General features: G+C 40.8%; 1 protein-coding gene across 1 annotated transcript; it reads left to right on the top strand.

The window, feature by feature from the left end:
* The first annotated feature begins 13095 nt into the window (after positions 1 to 13095).
* Positions 13096 to 19693, top strand: LOC121065816 (cytochrome P450 7A1). The gene is made up of 6 exons (XM_040548906.1): positions 13096 to 13345; positions 14606 to 14846; positions 15503 to 16113; positions 17540 to 17670; positions 18564 to 18739; positions 19394 to 19693. Exons 1-6 carry the CDS (start codon positions 13266 to 13268, stop codon positions 19691 to 19693), a joined length of 1539 nt encoding a protein of 512 aa, XP_040404840.1. The 5' UTR covers positions 13096 to 13265.
* Positions 19694 to 20347: the final 654 nt, after the last annotated feature.

Below are 20347 nucleotides of genomic sequence, written 5' to 3'. Positions count from 1 at the left end.
GGTACAGTTCTGCTGGTTATTGGTTCTGACCATGGAAGGGCAATATTTTGTTTTGGTCTCTCTCATTGCAGAGACACTGTTCTTACCTTGTTACTTGCTGTTTTCTGCATTACTTAATCCCTTGTTGTTATCTTTTGAGACGTCCTACTATCAAGGTAGCAGTGCTTGTCAGTGGATGTCAGACCTACACTGTCAATGCACATTTACCCTAGAGGCTGCAAAGGACATTCGTTCTTTATGATGATGTCCTAGCCAAAACACTCATCTCTGTATAGTCTATTATTTGTTTGATGAACGTTGTGTCCAAGTCCAAGTTACAGGTAGTAGCTTCAGTACCACATCCACCTGGGGGAATGAAAAGCGCTATTAGCAAAAATTAATCTCATCTTCATCTCCAAATGCATCATGAAACACAACTCCTTTAAAGATTCTGAAGAACAGTATGAAAATGCTTAAGATGTTCTTGCTTAAGAACAGGTTTTCGAACAGAGAAAGATTAACCTTGTTATAATGAAAGGCTTTCTCAAAATTATTGCTCATTTAAATATAGGAACAAAATGTAGTAAAATAGAAAAATAACAATTTGAAAATATCTATGTCTAATCTGTGCAACCAGTGCAGTTTAACATGTCTCAGGGTCTTTATGCTTTGAACCTGTAGACCAAAGGCAATTCCAACTACATTGCTAGCCAAACCCACATCTCTGAGTTTCCTTTCCAGGGAAACCAAAGCGTGGGAGGGGATGACATGTGCCTCAGTCTCTGTGATGTCAAGGGAGAATCTGGGACTAGGGAGTTACTTCTGCACCCCAGAGTTCAGAGGTGGGCAGCAGAAGGGCCTGGCTCCTCTACCTTTCCAAGAACACCTCTGAGACTGGAGAGCTTGAAGGAGTCGGATGTGAAACACCCAAATAAATGGCTCTTGATAAGTTCCCGAGCTATTTGCAAAAAGGATTCCAAGATTATCTATTGCTTGAGAGCTGCGGAACAAATGGTAAAAGTTACCAAAATTAGAACACCCATGGGCAATCTCATGGTAATTTTCCATTGTCAATATATTTCCTCTCCACCTCCCGAGTCTTGTGCCAACTTTCAAGGAATAATAGAGGCCACCTACTGATTGGTATCAGTCACAGCAGCTGCAAAAATCATCATAAAATAATACATGGTAGTTATTTTAAAAGTCGCATTTCTCCTTTGAACCTGGGAATAAACTGTGCTTTTGTTTGCTAGGAAACTCTCCACCCATTCAACAATGAGATGTTACAAACAGTCACAGAAAGCATGTACAAGTTGTGCAAGACAGCACCCTGTCAGTACTGGAAGGAGAATAATTGCAGTGGAGCAGTTCTGAACCTGGGGCAGTTGTGAGTGAGTTACCTGGCCATGCTCCAAGCCAGGTGCAAGGAGTATCCTGACATGTTGTTTGTGTTTCTGGAACAAACCAGCCCCAAACCAACATGCGGAACTGCTGCATTGCACTGAGCTCTACCAGCTTACCTCTAGACTTCTTAAACAAGAATTTTTGGAATTTGCATATAGAAATAAGAATTTCAGTGTAAAAACCTACTTTGTAGAAGAAATTACATCATGGGAGCTTCACCAAGTTAAAGTACGTAATGTTAGAAACTATAGGAGTGAAAATAGCCTAGGTAACATTATTTCTGACTCACTGTTCACATACATTTCATCCTGCCTTCGAAGTACAATCTAACATATTACTCCCATTGTCCCCCACCAGCCAGCAGAATGGATGATGCTTGGGGAATTTATGATTTTCCACTCTTCAGTTGCAGTTTCATGCCCAATTTCCTGCCTGCTATTCAAACTCTGCTGTGAAGATGGAAATGCTAATGTTGTCACAGTCTTTTCCAAGTAACGCTCTAGTGTCTGAGTGCTGTGCAAACACTTGCTAATTTATTTTCTGTCCTGACTCCCAAGGTACAGGCAGGGAGTCGAGGCACTTCACTGGAGTGTGCTCACAGTGCATTATTTTGAGCTTTCTGTTCTATGACATTTTACTTCACTTTGGTGAGGATACAGAAGATTGTTTGTTAAATGACCACCTTCCTGAGCTCACTCTGGGCTGCGTGTGCCCAACACTTCTCCAAACGAGCCTCCAGGGCCTCCTGTGGGGCAACGGGAGAGCGAGGGAAACACAGCAGCTGCTTGTGGAGAGCCTGGCGAGAGCATTTGTTTATCACCTCTGCGTGAGCAGGGAGCAGCACCCACCCCGGGGCGGCACCCCCAAAACATCCCTCTCTCTCTCCGTGGTCCTCCTCCCTACTCCTCAGACCCCTCTTGGCCCCTGTGGCAGTGGTCCCACAGTCTGCGGGCTCCTTCATGAAGGGGGGAGGCTGAAGGAGGGAGGCCAGAGGGTGCCCTGAGGAAGTGGGTGGATACGAGCTGCAGGCCGCACGCAGGAGGGCCGCCTGCGCTTTTCCTGTGCCCGGGACACAGACAGGACTTCACTGGAAGGGACTGAAATAAAGCCAGCAACTCTCCTCTGGCATCTGCATTTCCACGTCCTTTGTTTTAATGTCATAAAGACAGAACAGAAGCCAGGCATAGCAGAAATAAGGCATGTAGTTCACAGTAACAGCAACTTAACTGTTAGCACTGCTTCCTCAGGAATGCAGTGGTTGTTTTTTTCTTTTTCCTTTCTCCCAGTGACTCTAAATGAACGTTTATACATTCACATTAGATACGGTCTAGCTCAGGCAGAGGCCCTGGTCTCTGAGTTAGGCACCACTGGTGAAATTCTGTGGTCTCGATGAAGCGTGACACCAGACTAGAGGACTACAAACACGTCTCTCTGCCCTGGCTGACCATATACCTCTGTGTGCTGCCTTTACTGGGTCACAGCAATACTCGAGTCTGCTGAAAAGCAAAACACAGCAGGAATTTAGATAGGTTTGAACGCAGCTACCCAAGAAGTAACACTGCGATGGTTAGGCAAAACTCGCTGTGGGGAAGACACCATGGCTGCTCTCCTTCACGCTCTGCTAACATGGCACAAGTGCTTGCGGCAAGAGGGGCCTGAAGAAACAGGAGTGTGGGTGCCTGGATGGGAGGCTGACGTTTTGTCTTAAAACACATCTGAGAATAAATTTAACCGGACACTGACCTCTGAGCTGGGGTGGCTGAGATGGAGTTGGGCACTCTCCTTTCACTACAGGGACGGTGACCGCGGGCAGAAGAGGCGAAGAAGAGCTGAAACCATCAGTGACACCGATTCCTTCAGCAAGGTTCACCCGTCACAACGGGAAGTCTTTGCACCTCCTGAGCTAACCTGACAGTTTTGGAGAAAACTGCCCTGGGAAGTGGAATTGCCTGAAGCAGCCAGACATTCGCTGCACGGGTCTCATCCAAAGGGATGCTGTGCTGGTGGCACAGTGCCCTTGCTTTTCTGGGGAGCTGTCTCCACGCTGACTCAGTAAGTCAAATGCTTTCTGTAGCACGAGTGCTTTTTGGAAGTTTGCCACCACATGTCACACTACACAAAACCTGCTTAACTTACAAGATCAGAGTTTTGAGCCATATGGCTACTGGAGCATCCATGTTTGTTAATTTGTTAAGAAAAGCAAAAATCTGTTCCAACTTGTAAACTTTACAGATGTTTCAGTGCTTCTGTCTTTTACCTTGTGTTTTGTGTTTATTGTCCTCACCTCCTGTTCTCTGTTACACCTACCTGTCATCCCTCATCCATCACTTTTTTCTTTCTGTATTACCATGTCATTTCATGTATTTCTTTTTCATTTTTGCTTTTCTATTTATGCTTTAAGTTTTTTTATTAGCAAAGTGAAGCCATAATAGATCAATCTCTGGGTTTTGCCTGTATACATTAAAAATACATAAAAAACATATAAACAGAGATGGGTAAAATACGGTATCACAGCAATTCTGGTAGTGGAAAATCAGAATTACTTGTTAAACTTGTGCACAGATAGATAGTTTTTCAAATTAGCCATCTGTATTCAGTTGCAATTCAATTTTCTCAGGCCAGAAGGCTGATTCACATTTAAAGCTAGTCGGATGTGCTTTAGACAGCTTGTTTATGTAGTCCTGTATTCATCTCTTTTTGATCTGATCTGGATGGTTGGGCAGCCTCACACTTTCAACATGCTTTCATATTATGTCTATTACAACAACATGCCTTACTTTTCCTTTCTGCTGCACAATGAAGACATTGTTCACTTCCACAGCTTCCTTTAGCCAAAAAAAAAAAAAAAGAGAAAGAGAGAGAGGAAAAAAATGAGGACAAAAAAGAAAAAACTTTGCCCATATATAAATATGATCACAAAGAGAAATATATCACAAAAAAGGATCTGCCATGGCTGGCAGATTTCTGCGGCAATATACAAAGGAACTCACTGTTCAATTCTTCTCTCATATCTTCCAACAAATACTCTAAAGAGTAGTACATAGAGATGGGGAAAATATATTCAAGCAGTTCTAGTATGAGAAGGACATGTATTTTCCATTGGAAGAGTAAAATGTGGATCAATCACAGAGCTGTGTGCCCCACACTTCGTCTAATTCTTCACATTTTGCACAGTCCACATTAAAGGTCCACATTAAAGGTCAGATTTATGTACAGTTACTCTAGGCAAAATTTCTCATACCTAGGCAACAGGCTAGCAGCAACCCACAAAGGACGCTCTCAGAAAATAAGCCCTGTGCTTGTTTATAGATCTGTAGGAAAAATGATAGAGGCTCCTGAAACAGAAGAGCAACTGTCCAAAGAAAGATGTGATAATGTTTCTCTGCCCATCAGGCAGCCCTCAGCCTTCCCAGGCTGCGGAGCCTTTCCAGTTGGTGTTGTTAATGCAGCTTATTCATTCCCTGTACTGTTGGAAGATTTCAGTCCCAAAGTGGCCATGTGAGCCCACATCAAGGGGAACTCACTGATGGCTTCCAACTATCAATTCCCTGCTGGCCCATCTTCCCTCAGATCAGCAGCTACAGCCCTATGGAAGATACCCCACTTTGGCCAGAAGTCCCAGGCTGGCTCCCAGCTCTGAAATGGTGTTCCAGTAAGGTGGAAGATCCACTTGCGTTAGCTGACATGATCCTGGATGGCTGGGGATCTTCCAGCATCCCAATCTCTATGACTCCTAAATGGGGACATAAAAATGAGTTGTGAGTATGACGGTGTAGGAAACATGAATTAAGAGCTACGCTTCACAGGTGGCTAATTTAGGGAGATTAGCAACTAGAGCAGCTACTGAGCCACGATAAAACATGAGATACAGGAAGACTGTGTATTTGTTTTAGGGAAAAAAAAAAAAAAAGAAAAAAAAAAAGATGATAACAGACTATAACCAAGGGAAGCAGGAGAAAAGGTGCTGTTACATTCCCTGCTCCATCTGCTGGGGCAGCCCAGAATAACTTGGCACATTCTTCCAGAGTTTGCACTGCAGTCATTTTCTATTGGTTTGTTACCTGTTTACCTTTCTCCAAATCTTTGGTATTAGGAAGCTGTATCATTTTTGTAATCACATCTGAGCTTTGATTTCTCCCAGTTCAGTGTCTGAGTGCCTGCAATTAGGCTTTTAAGTGTAATAGGATAGTATAGAAGCTGCTGTTCTATATCAAATAATACCAATCAACTGAAGAGTTTGAAAAAAAATTGCTTTAGGAAGATGCAGTTTGCTGCACTGAGTGAGTAGTAGTACGCCCTGTAGTAGCAGTAAGTAGTAATAAGCTCCTCATGGCTTATTTTGCATCCAGTATCCATGTCCTTTCCCTGCTTGCGCCACTTTCATAACTGCCCTCTTTCTTTTCAGTTTCTTCTCTGTGATACCTAGAAAAAAGTAATTTACTTAAATCTTAATATTCTCAGTTTTTACCAACAAACAGAAGTTTAATAGTACTAGTAGTAGTTTTTCTACTTTTTTAAGGAAAACTGCCTAGCCAAATTGCAGCATATTATTAAAATATTATCATTCAAATGAAATAAATTACTGTATTTGTTAATAAGATTTAGTTTAAGATGGTTGATATTCAAGGAAAGATAGTGGCATAGCAAGATCCAGTTTTTGATGGAAAGGTTACATAACTGTGAACTGACATTCCCAAAGAACAAAGAAAATTCCAGAGGGAAAACGAACTGATATGGTGTAAGCAAGCGAAGTTCATTATTTGATATACGAGCACATTCAGAGGATGCTCTGAGATAAATATGTAAACATTAACTTGTTCATTCAAGGGAACATCTGTCCATATTGCTATTGAAATGTCTGGGGGCAATTGTCCTTAAACAGGATGTAAATAAGCCCAGTTTCCATGCCTGTCCAACTTTATAATCTGCCAATGTTGATTAACTTAATGCAAATACAATGCATTGTATACACAGAGTGCTTCATAATGAAAAAAGAATTGACAGGTTCAAAGATATCATAAAGGTATCATTACTAAAGAGTTGTACGTACATTCAAACAATCACAGGGGAGAGGGAGAGAGAGTAAAGGAAATCTGAGTACAGTACTTTCTTGGAGCCAGATAACTCAAAAATTTTGCAGCAGGCAGATTACCATGAAGACAACATCTGCCCCTTGAACAACTGTGACATTTGCTAAAATAGAGCTGTAGTGTTATACTGTAGTAGCATGAAATTATGACAGATTATGTAGATCATTAAGTGCTTAAACAGTCTGGTGTTATTCCCCAGCAGCATATTCAATATCATTTTACTCCAATTCTTTTAGACAACCTATTCTTGCTTAGGTAAACAAGACTTCCACCACTTCCACTGATCTAAGAAAACCATGAAAAGGTGAATTCAGCTTGGGAGCTGCTGTATTTACTTCCGGGATTACAGTCTCTTGCAGAAGACAGTACATTTCTGGCATGATCTATTGATAACAGCAGCTAGCTTATGCTCTTACAACAGAGCTCTAAAATGGTGGAGAAAATAAGATGGGATCAAGAAGCACCATAATTCCATTTCCTAGTACTAATTTTTCCTCAAGGGGAAGCACAGAAAATCTGGAGTGCAATGGAGATGAGGCTTAAGACTTAATGGCTTGTCTGCCATTAACTGCTGCCCGCAGGGGCAGTTCTTTGCCAAAGCACATCCAAGAACAGGTGCTGACCTCTGTGAAACTGCAGTGAAGGCAGGCTGGGTGATGGCGTGCTGCAGTGGGAGGCCAGGTCTAGCTGTTGGTAGTGGACGTGGCAGCCAGCGTTGTCCCTTCAGTGCCTTGGAGCATCACCGATGCTTTCTGAAGTGTGAGACAGAGCGCTGCGGAGGAGGTGCTGGTAAATTGAATTAGTTTCTAGACATATGCTGGCTGTGTCAGGTCAACACTGATGCTGGACCTTCTTTTCCCAGATTCACCCCTCGATATAGGATCTGTGTGATGGTAGCTCTCATTCCTCTCTAAAAACAGCTGCTTCTTGTGTCTGGAGAACAGTAAAACCCTGATTCTGCTGAAGTCAATGGCAAAATTCCCAGGGACCCCAGAAAAGCCAAGTTTTCACCTCACTACCTTGGGAACCTCAATGATGTTACCCATCATGTCAGCACAGGCAGCAGTCCACTACCTACAGAATATCCATGCTCTGAACAAATCTAAATCTCTCTTCCTCGTAAAACAGCTTTCCTACATTCTATAATTATATGTAAATGCAAAGACAAATACATAGGCATGTAGAATAAATACCATTTTTGTTTTGTAGATATAGGAAAGAAATACTCGCTAGCAAAGTTCAGTGACTGCTGTAGAATACAACATACAAGTGTTAGTTGAGAAGGATTACCAGTAGGTGGTGATATACAATTATTTATTAGTATTTTTCTGTCTGCAACAAGTTCTGAGCTACAACCAGTTATCTGTGGAACTTCTAAACTTTTCCTTTCATATTGCTGCAGCTTTCTGAGATATCCTTTATATGTTTCACAGCTGCAGAAATGTTTCATAGCTGTGATGGCATCTCCGGGCTGTAGCGTGTCAGCCTGCACCACTCTGCAAACTACAGTTGTCTTCCTGATGCAGTGTTGCATTTTGTAAAGTTTTTGTATTTTTTATCTGCTGGTGAAAAATATTAACCCAGTTCTCACAACAAAATCAAGGGAAAAAAGTCAACCTTTTTTTTTTTTTTCCTAGGGTCTCTCTCTTATTGCCTTCTACTGAATAAGCAGGTTTTATAGTTTGCTGCATGCAAAATTTATATTTACAGGAAAGTGCACTCAAGTTCTGAAGCCATCAGTAACCCTGGAGAAAAATAATTCACCTCAGTTTGTCCTATTAATTATTGGCTGTTTAAACACCATGGGTGGGTGATGACTAAGAAAGACGTAGAGCTGCAACATAAGAGATTGAGCCGGGGTTTAGGTGGATAGTGAGTTGTTTCTAAGCAGCTGCAGGTAGTAAGCCAGGAGGCTCCCTCAGGCTTCAGGAGTTGCAGCTGTCCCTCTCCAGAAGTGAAGCTGGGGCTGTTTGCTTCATGGGAACAGCATTGGCTCCATGGAGGCCACGACCAAAAATAGTTCACGGACGGGAGCAGAGGTGAGTGCTCCTGGCAGCCTCTGTGCACTGCCACTTGGCAGTTGTTAAAATGCGTCCCATTTGTCTTTGACTACCACCAAATGCACTGCTGAGTTTCTCCACTATTCATAAGGGACGAATGCCCAAAACAGGTATAAGTGCTGCTTTACTGCTGCGGGTGTCATTGGCCTGCGGGGAGTGTTGAGCCCAAGTCATGTCAGTTCTTTTCACTAATCTTCTTACCATTTATGCCAGGAGTCTGCTTCACAAAGCCAGGGCAAAACCAGTCAGTATGGGCCAGTCATGGGCAAACTTTTTTTCTGACTGCATGGGCATGGGTTTTCCTTTCAGGCTGGGGCAAGAAATAGCCAGCCTTGTACCGAACACACAATGTGCTGCAGAAAATAAAGTATCTGTCTATGAGAGTGGGACATCACAGTGTGTTCAATCCCTGCTGTGCAGATTGGAAGGCAACTGCCTGGGCTTTGGCAGTGGGAAGTGGGACCCAGTGTCCAGCCAGATGACATGTCTCTGTCTGTCTGAAACTGAGGAGCACCAAAATACCATATCCAGAACTTCAGGGTGCCTTACTGGTGCTGGTGAAAAATCAGGAAAGCCTCATGTCCACTGGTATAAGTGAAAGGAGAATCAAATTTCTCATCTGCTGAATTATGGGGAGTATCTGTGGCAGGCAAGGCTCCTGCTTAGATTTATCAGAAGGACATTTTGATGCTGTTATATGTGTGCAAATCAAAATGAGAAATATGGGCAGTTTCAGAGAAATTACTCCAGTGTGGCAGCCTGATGCCATTTGTAAATGACTTTACCATCACACTGCAACACAGCTGCGCAAATCATGTAGGAAAAAGACAAATGTGACTGGCAGCTCTACCTGGTGCTACACATAGGGTGAGAGGAGCCACAAGTATCTGTTGCTGGACAAACAGTATTGTGGGTGTTAGACACAAAACTGACAGAAACTTCCAACTTTCTTGTGGAGTGCTGTTTGGACATAGAAAGGCTGAGACCTACACATGCAATAAAAATTAGACACAGACATAAAATGGTAATACTTGTTTAGGATGAGGAAATGACGGTATGTAGTCAAAGATGTTTCCATAACAGGAACAAGCAGGAAATGGGAAAGCATGAATTTTATAAAGTGGTTCTGTCATAACAGGCTAAATAGACTATTTTCAGCTGATGGAAAAAAGCAGTTTTTGTAGCAAAATGTAAGAACATCTGTGCTTAAATGGAAATGGGGTGGGATACCGGATCCTCAGCTGACATGCAAAAGGGGGTGGCTTTTAGATTAAGTGAGGGCAAACCTCAATGATGTAAAAAGTGTTGCTCTTTTCTTTTATTTAGAAAATTAAAAATTGCCTCCAATGTGATGGAATTTGCACAGAATTACCCCATGCTTCACTGCCTGCCTTGGTTTGAAGCCAGGGCAATGCTTCCACCTACCAGACCTGCAGCTCTGTGCCTTCAGCGCCGTGCTCGATGTGGCAGACCTTGGCAAAAGGTCCAAATCCTTGCTGTTTTATCACACAGCTGTAGTGACCTCAGCAAAACTGGTACAAAAGTGAGCCCAAAAAATGACTAAACCCCAGCAGTTTCTCTCTTAGAAACATACTAGGCTCTGAGTGATTAATGAGACATTGCTATATGCTTCCTGAGTTACCTCCTAGATGGCTCAGTGCCAGGTGCTAGGGGCAAGCCAAAGTTTGAACTCTCACTGGATACCGACAGAAAGGGAAAAAAGTTTAATCTTAAATGATTAAAATAGTATCATGATAGAAATAACCATGCTGTCTTTTCCAATGTTGTGTGACCCAACAACCCTCAGTATGCAGGTTAGTTATTGTACTTACTGATTTCAGTTAAGAAGCAGCATAGCTCTCATGACTTTTTCCTTAAATTTTTTTGAAGACTTTAGTCCAAACACATGGCCTCAAGTTGAGCCAAGGGAGGTTTAGGTTGGAAATGAGGAGACATTTCTTCTCAGAAGGAGCAGTCAGGCACTGGAATGGGTTGCCCAGGAAAGTGGTGGTGTCACCATCCCTGGGGGTGTTTAAGGAAAGGTTGGACATGGTACTTAGGGACATGGTTTAGTGGGTGACATTGGTGGTAGGGTGATGGTTGGACCAGGTGATCTTGGAGGGCTTTTCCAACCTTAACGATTCTGTGATTCTGTGATTCTATGATTCTATTTAATGATTACTAAATTCATCTCAGATGATCCTTTTACCCCTTTTGAGCACAAAAGTGCTGTCCTACTCCCTGCAGCTTAGCCTTGAGGGAAGCCACGTATTCGCTACCAAATAGGAGCATATCCAGGAGCACTCCGAGCGCTGACCTTTGGGCAGCTGGTGTGTCTCCAGCAGTTACTTCACACCTGGATTACCTCCAGCCCAGAGCTAGCAGGCTTCTTGCTCTAATCTCACTCTTGGCCCTTTGCAGTAGGTCCTCCACTTAACCCAGTCCTCTTTCTTACCTGGGTCTTTTTGTCTCCTTCCTTTCTTTTCCCACCTAGGTCATTTCTATCCTGAATTAGCAGCATTTCTCTCTCGTGTTGTTCTCCTGGACCCTCTGCATCAGTTATTCTTGAAGTGGTTCCTCTTCAGGGTGAGGAATATGCTTACAGAGCGTGTGGCAGAATGGGGATCTCTTCTTGGGGGTTGTCCTTACTGATAGTAATTCTGAAGAATGAATAGCCAAGAAATGATCATGGCCAGTGTGAGTCCTCATCCATATTTCATTGCATGTTGTACACGTACACTTCATGTTCCTGCTCAAACACATTCTGCTCCTTGCTGCTGCTCTACAGCAATCTGACCTAATAGCAATGCAATGCATGTAGTTGTTCTCCAAGCAAGTCAGTTTGTCAGGATCTTCTCCCAGATCTCTCTGTTCCAAGCCTTTGACTCCACTTCCCCCACTTAAAAGTCAGTCATACCTCACAGAGAATTTAGTCAGTTCTTCCATGGAAATTCCTGTCACTTGGGAAGGGCCTGTTGGCAAGGTGTTGGAGACTGGCATGGTTATTGCTTAGACATAGAGGATGCATCTTGGTTTGTAATCTCTTGTGTTCATAGTGATAGAGGTAGGCAAGGGAAAGGCTTGAAGCTTGTGAGTTAAGAAATTGAAAGGATTTTGAGTTTTAAAACAGAAAAGTGTGGAATCAGAGGAGTGAGGAAAGTGCAATTAGAATTCAGAGCACTGCATGAGATAAGTAGAGGAAGTTTGTGGGCAATTTCTATTAATACAGTAGTGGGACAATGCCAGGATTTGTGGTACCTGATTAAAGCAAATGTCAGAGCAAAAGTGTCTGGTTAGACGGAGAATTAGAAACGTCTTAGCAATGTATGGACAGGGTATCACAGAATCACAGAACAGCTGAGGCTGGAAGGGACCTCTGGAGGCCATCTGCTCAAGCAGGGACACCCAGAGTAGGCTGCTCAGGACCATGCCCAGGCAGCTTCTGAAGATCTCCAAGGAGAAGACTCCACAACCTCTCTGCGCAACCTGTGCTTAGTCACAGCATAGTATAGAAGTGCTGCCTGATGTTCAGAGGGAGCCTCCTGTGTGCCAGTTTGTGCCCATGGCCTCTTGTCCTGGCACTGGGCACCACTGAACAGAGCCTGGCTCCATCCTCTTTGCACCTCCCTTCAGGTGTTTACAGATATTGGTGAGATCCCCCCTGAGCCTTCTTCAGTCTGAGCAGTCCTGGCTCTCTCAGCCTCTCCTCATGGGAGAGGTGATGGAATATCTTGATCTATGGCAGAACTCAATGTGAATGATCAGAGAAAATGAGTACATAGGGATATATTTAAGAAGAAAGGAGTCAATCAGAAAGAAAACAAAAAAAAAAGGGGGGTGGGGTGGAGGATTTGTCCTCTGGGTGCTCAAAATTCAATACATTTTTCAGAGCTTCTGGGAGATAGGACCAGAGACCATATTCCTAGGCTATAAAATTAGCTGAATTGGTGCTGTGCTGCACAGCATGAGTCAAAGATAGAAAACAGAATAATTAAATGGAAAAGTAAAGGGTGAATTGGAGATCCAAGAAGGGCATTGAGGGGAAAACAAAAAAAACAGTATGATCATACAAATCTGTTTTCTTTTCTCTTGCTCTGCATTATAGAAAACCCATGTCTCCCTTTCTGCTAGAGAAACTTTGTTAGAGGGAGCAAGTCCATCCTTTTACCCACAGCCAAACCTCTCCCTGTCACTCTTGCAGCAGCACACCAGAGCCAGGTCAGTCCACACAAAGGAGAAGAGAAGGGATGGACAGGCTGGCTGCCAAAGGACAACACGATCTGCAGCCATCATTTAGCCCAGTCTGAATCCACTGGACACCTGTCAGCAGCCATTTGACTTATTGCTAAATTTGAACTATAGACTGTAATTGGTAAATCTGCAGGATAGATCAAAACACACCTGAGAGGCCTTCAAATTATCAACTATTACAGCTGTTTGATTACTTTGGAACCACTACTGATACCTGATATCAGCTCAAGGCCATGTCTGCAACTGTCTGCATCAATCCAGTGAAGTGGTCTGCAGAAAGATGTCAGAACAGAGACAAAGTGGGCTATGTCCAGAAAAGGTTAATCAATAGCTTGCAAGGTTGACTGAGTGCCATTAAATACAGTCGTGCACCTACTGTATATAAGATGTGACCTGTTGTCTGTATCATTCTCAGTCACCATTTCTGCCATACTGGTAGTTACCAGGTTGTCCACCTGGAAGATTTTGTGTACAGCCAGAAATGTTCATATCATCATGGATCTGGGGAATAGTAATAATACTCTGTTGCACTTTTTGGTTTCTTCTAGGGAGGAGGAGGAGGTAAGGAATCTGTTTGTAAATGTACCTCAGTATACCAAGTCTTTACTTCTGACAAACATGCTGTGTATGTGCCTAAAATTAGCATAATCTTAAGTTTATCAAGTGGATAAATGCAGGTAGATAAATGCAGGATAACATGGGCAACAAGGTACTTTGGTCTTTTGAGAGGTTTATGTTACAACAGAACTTGTCCATACGGGCTTTTAATAACAGTGAGTTAATGCCTAGGCATGTGTTGATACTAATCTATGCATAAATGAGGAAATTAAAATATTAATATACATGTTCTGATTTCCTAAAGTACTGGGCTATAGCTTTACCTGCATTCTAATTGCAGCTAATACCTACTTCTATCTAATTATAGTTTAATACCAACTTACAAAAATTTTCATATTATCAATCTATCCTAACTAGTTATTCAGAAAAAGTTATTTGCTTATCTGTTGTAATTTTATATTTTTCATCAGCCCTTTTCTTGTTTTATTATAAAAAGTTTAATAAAAAGGTGAAAATATTTAAGTTCATATAATAATAACCACCAGCAACATAGTAGAAGAACTAAACTATTATCTGAAAGTTATTTTAGCAGCCACAGTGACTGTATGCAGGGGAGTAGTTTTCTGACTGTCGGAATAAAAAATATCATTTAAGCATATGCTTCATTTTAAGCGTATGCTTAACATAAAGCATGTTCTTAATGACGCTTTGCTCGAAAGACTAAATCTTATGCTTACTGAAGATCATGGCCAAATTCCCACTGTTTTCAGCAGGACCTGGTCCAAATGGGATATGCCAATAATAACAACCTTTCTACACTCAAAAGGCTATTCTCTTTGGTGTTCAAATTGATTTGTGAATACCATTGCCAAAAATGTTTCAGACAATGTTAGTGGGAAAGATTATTTATTTATGGGGCAATTAAGTATCTGTGCATGTTAGCTAGTGGCAATAATGCTGCATTTAAGTAGATGAAAAATAAACGCATGATCTAGGGAAAAGAAATGTGACAAAGTCAAACTGTGTTTTGTTTTGCTTATCATAATACAGACTGTTAAAGTTATTCTTTTTTGTATACAATAGACATCACAATAGGATTACTCTTTAAAGGCAAAGAAATTACTTATCAACAGCAGCAGAAATCAACTATTACAAAAAGCTTCACATCATTGTTTTACTTACCTTTACTTACCTTTGCTTACTCTCCTGGAGGAGAGATCTTGATACGTACTTCTAAACTCAGCTTTTGTTTGTGTTTTGCAGGCAAAAAGGAGAGCCACCACTTGAAAACGGGTTCCTTCCATACCTGGGCTGTGCCTTGCAGTTCGGTGCCAACCCCCTTGAATTCCTCAGAGAAAAGCAAAAGAAGCATGGCCACATTTTCACTTGCCGAGTAGCGGGGAAATACATTCATTTCCTCACTGACCCTTTTTCATATCATTCATTGATACGCCACGGAAAACACTTGGACTGGAAAAAGTTCCATTTTGCTACTTCTGCCAAGGTACCATGTTAAAAGTGGCTTCAATATCTAACATGTAAATTATCTGCTGGCAGGACAGACAGTACCTAGTTAATCCCTGTAGCATAACCGTGCCTTTGAAATATAATTGACTTCACATTTCTGCACTTTTATTGGTTTAAAACATTGGGGTCTTTTTTCCCCCTTTCCTTAACAGAAAGGAAATTTACAGTAATTTGGATTGTAAAAGAAGGACATTTAGTCAGGTAGTATTCCTAATTGCTGAAGTAGAAACACAGTTAGCACCTTTTTACAAAATGATATATAGCTTGCTGAAGCTGAAAACTTCTTCAGGAGGTTCTCATCGCTATGGAAGATTAACTCCCAATGCCTTAAAAAATGATGCAACACAGCAGAAGCTCAATCAAACTCTTACTGAAGTAAGCAAAAAGGGTCCTTTTGATGTCAGTGGGAGTTGAATGGGGCTCTAGGTAGCCACATCTATTGTAAGCATGCTTGATTTTATTTTCATTTGCATTCTTAACTGCTATGAGAAAGTATCAGTTCTAGTATTCACAGTCCTTATACTTTCCTTTAGTAAGATATGCAGTTATACTTTGGCTTTAATTTCTGTTAGACTTTATCATCAAGGTTATGACAGGTCTTATTTATCATGCATGCAATTTATTTTGTGACAGGCTTTTGGGCATGGTAGCATTGACCCAGCGGAGGGAAACACCACTGAAAATTTTCATCAGACTTTCATTAGAACCCTTCAAGGTAACGCCCTGGATGACCTCATCAAAGCAATGATGGAAAATCTACAAGACGTCATGCTGCAGTCAAGAACATCTAAACTTCAGTTTAATGCCTGGATAACAGAAGGACTTTATACATTCTGTTGCCAGGTGATGTTTGAGTCAGGCTTTTTAACACTTTTTGGTAAAGAATTTAATTCAAATCATGACAAAAATCTATCAAAGCAGGAAACTGAGAGAGCACATATTCTAAATGCCCTTGAAAATTTCAAGGAATTTGATAGGATCTTTCCGGCTCTTGTGGCGGGGCTTCCTATCCATCTATTCAAGAGTGCCCACAGTGCACGTGAGAAGCTGGGGGAAGCACTGCTCCACAAGAACCTCCTAAAAAGGAACAACCTCTCTGAGCTTGTCACCCTCCGCATGTTCCTGAATGACACTCTGTCAACCTTTGATGACATGGAAAAAGCGAAGACCCATGTGGCAGTACTCTGGGCCTCGCAAGCCAACACCATTCCTGCCACATTTTGGAGCTTGTTCTATCTTCTTAAGTAAGTCCCGACATTTCTTGCTTCCAAATGAGAAAAATAATGTTTATTGTCTTTCAGAAACCAGTCCACTGCTATGGGCAAATTCCACTGCTTGATACTTCTTCAGTATCAAGAAGCTTACTGATTACAACACAAGTGGCGTGCTGTTGTGGACTTCTGCAGAAACCACCCTCACTTGTCTCAGACCAAGTAGAGGTACCACAGAGCAATGCCAGAGAAAATTTTCAAAAAAAAAAAAAAAAATCCAGGGCAATGCCTTGAATCCTAGCATTAAAAAGTAGCATGTGATAGACTTTGTAAAGACAAATTTACCAACATGGCAGCTCCCTGCTGCTTTCTTCACCCAGACTGCAGCAGAGCTCTTGCACTTGGATAAAGCTGTTGTGGCAGCATGAAGAGTGAGACAAAATCCTGAACTATTCATATATGTTTTAGGCCAGTGATTTGAGATTCACTTGAGGTATATGTCCAAATTCCTCAAGAGAAGGAAGGACATTCAAAGCCTTAAGTGGGTTAAGATTCCTGTACATAATTTCCTAAATTTCCAGAGTAGACTTTCCTATATAGTATTTTCCTAACTTTAGATATCTGCGGTATAAACTGGAGCTGCTGAGCTTGTTACTCATGAGAGGAGAGCATAGTTCAGATAAAACTAATAATTGTCCATTTTAGAGCGAGTATACTCCATGGGATATAAACTACCCCAGCTCTTAAGTATGTATCTAAATCTCTGATGTTTTTATTTAGCCAGTGGCTTGTAACCTCATACCTACCAGCCAGTGCCAATAATTGAGGTTATTTGGTACTTTTCATTCTAAGAAGGCATTGCCTTAAAGCGTCCTGGCTGATCATGCCTTCATAATGACAACAATATTGAATCCTGCATTATTATCTATACGTATCGCACCATATATAGTTCATATATTCCATTTCTGTAAGAAAGTCTAAATAGTAAAGGATATTCTCTGGACTTTTAGCATTTGGAAGATTCTTTACAGCTAAACAGAATATTGTTACATAATAGGACATCATCCAGGATAAGTGATGTTATAAAACTGATTTATGATCCCCTTCCCAAATCTTCTACCTGCAATGGAGCTCTTTCCTAATATACAATTGATTGTTTCATTTCTTATTCTTGGCATTGCTTTTTAGTGACATCACTATTTATTACCTGTGTTACACACTTTAGTTCTGTCCCATTTGTCATTGGAGACAGATCAAATACTTGGGGTTCTTATCTTTGCCAAAACGTGAAAAAGTCTAATTGCATAAGTAGATTTTGCTGCAACATTTTCATTTTGGAAGGTTGTACTTGTCAGCTAACAAACTAAATTTTAGTTAGGGAGAAAATGAATGGCACAAACCCTTTTTAAACCATTCTTAAGCATAACATTATGTCATACTTCTGCACTTTTGATTTTAGGAATCCAGAAGCAATGAGAGCTGCTACCAAAGAAGTGCAAAGTATTTTGGAAAGTGCTGGAGAGAAGATCAGCTTAGATGGCAAACATATTTCCTTGAACCGAAAACAGCTGGATAACATGCCAGTACTAGGTATGACGGTTTTATGCAGGAGTGCCAGAAGTCACCCCACAATTTTCACAATCTTCTATTTGTTGCCATATAAGCACTTGCTATGGAATTACTATTAACCTGCGAACACCAGAACAAAAACCTGTATGTTCCCTGGCAATGGCCAACACAATCAGTCTTCCCAGTATCAGAGGTGGTTCTGATATCAATTCACATGAATAGCATTTTTTTTCCATGGGTAATGGCATGTCTGAATACTGCTGCACAACTATTCAGTGTTGGACACCCATGGATAATTCAGAACAATATTTTGTTTGGTAATGACTTTAGATCAAATAAAAGGGTGTTGCCAAATTGTATGCCAGCTGTTATTATGTGAAGCAAGATCTTCTAGTACCATTACTGGAATTTCTTCTTAATGTTTTTCAAATTACAGGCATATATTTCAAGTGTCCAATGTAAAAGGAAGAGTTTTGAAAATGTCACTGTTTGACTACTGCTGATTTTTTAATCAGTTAATATGGAAATCAAACAAAAAACAGGGTGCTCCTGTGCACCAGCACTAAAAGTTTCAGAAAATCCTGATCACTGCACTGTTTCTTTTTCTTGTTATGTTTTCAGTTTTTACTTTACTTCAGCTTAAAAGTGTGTCTCACTTTCAAATATTCTGTTGCATCAGCTATGAGTAATTTTCTAGGGGAAAGCAGATTATGTTCTCAGTGTTATCTGCAGAAGGGATAATAATGCTAACAAGAAATGAGAAAGATACTTTCTTAGGCATTTATAAAGTTATTGTTAAATTATTTCTTTTAATAGGCTTTAATAGTGGGTTTGAATTAGCTCAAAATATGTCCTCTCCCAAGGACATACACATACTATTTATGTGGTAATCATTCCTTTTCCTCTCTCTATAGATAGCATCATCAAGGAGGCAATGAGGTTATCGAGTGCATCCATGACTTTCCGAGTTGCTAAAGAGGATTTCACTTTGCACTTAGAGAATGATTTTTACAATATTCGCAAGGATGATATTGTAGCTCTTTATCCTCAACTTTTGCATTTTGATCCAGAAATCTATGCTGATCCTTTGGTAAGTATTTATCATAGTGCATTAAATTCTGAGCTCTAGCAGAAGCTAACATGTATTTTAACAGAGCACTTACCAAGAATGCTCCACAGCTGTTTCTCTGTTGTGCTCCAGACAGTCTGTTCTTATGCCTGGAGTCTCAAGGAAAGGCAAGCACTACCCGCAAAACATGTTTTGGTGTAACCAAAAGGTGTGCTGGAAACCCAGGAGACCTTCTTAGTTTTTGCCTTCCTCAATAAGGAAAGATCACCACTTGTGTGGGAGGAGGGGGAAGGGATCAAGAGAGGACAAGGATAAGGATAATATTTTCTCAACGACACAAAATGAGAAACCTTCCAGTTCTGATGCATGAACAAGAATGCAAGTTGTAATGCTTATTTTAAAAGGTCAGAAAAGAAGTTATCGAAAGGATTCCCTAGCTCGACTCTAGCAAAGATCCTGAGGTGATATTGTCCCACATGCCAGAACTTCTCAGGGGCTACCCTTTGCAGAAAGCACCTTAGGGCCTGGTACGACCATGAAGCACAAAAACTGTCCTGTACAGTGTTTACTGACAGAGGCTCTTCCCTCCCAGCCTGCATTCTGTGTCTTAATACCATTATCCAGTCCTCGGAGGTATTCAGATATCAACTAACTCTTTTGTGGGTTTTATTACAGACATTCAAATATGATCGCTATCTCAATGAGAATGGAGAAGAAAAGACTGACTTCTACCGCAACGGTCGCAAGTTGAAGTATTATTATATGCCATTTGGGACAGGAATAGCAAAATGCCCTGGCAGATTATTTGCTGTCCATGAAATTAAACAATTTTTGGTTTTGGTATTTTCATACTTTGAGATTGAACTTGTGGACAATAACGTACAATGTCCTTCTTTAGATCAATCCCGTGCAGGACTGGGGATTTTGCAACCATCCAATGACATTGATTTCAGGTATAGACTGAAATGTCTATGAATATATATATATATTATTATATCTATAAACTGTGTACAGTATAAATACACTATATAACATATACTTTGTATATATATTATGTATGTATGCAAATGAAACATTGCAAGTCTCAGGGGAAAATCTATAGGAAGATGCTACTTCATCAACCTAATAGAGAATACATAATACTATTACAGTACCAGACAATGGGTTTAATGCATGGTGTTGATACAAAAGTTACTCCTTTTACCAACCATTCTAAAATGCAAGTTATGACTTTGAATTGTGTGTGTACAATAGTTCATTTTTTTCTGCCAGCAAATACCTTCCCAGAGTAATATAGTTAAAATTTCATCAGGTAGTTCAAATTAATTATAAAAATTCAACAGGAGTTAAAACATACTCTTTTTTTATAACTGAAATGTTGGAGGTGGAGGGTTCTCACCATGGGTGAAAAAAAATTTTTTATAGTATAAAGGCAGACTGGGGGAGGGGAGAATTTCCTGGGGAAGTACCTTTATGTTTTTATTAAAAACTAGAAAAGACTTGAATAAAATCTACAAAATCTTTCACGTTCTAGTGAAACTGCAAAACTTGTATTATATTCATTGTAATATATATTTCTGTGCAGAAAGTTTTAAATGTATTACAATAAATGATATTGTCTGCATTAAA

This window comes from Cygnus olor, chromosome 2, assembly GCF_009769625.2.
Source record: "Cygnus olor isolate bCygOlo1 chromosome 2, bCygOlo1.pri.v2, whole genome shotgun sequence".
Classification (NCBI taxonomy): domain Eukaryota; kingdom Metazoa; phylum Chordata; class Aves; order Anseriformes; family Anatidae; genus Cygnus; species Cygnus olor.
This window is presented reverse-complemented; position numbering and strand designations above follow the sequence as displayed.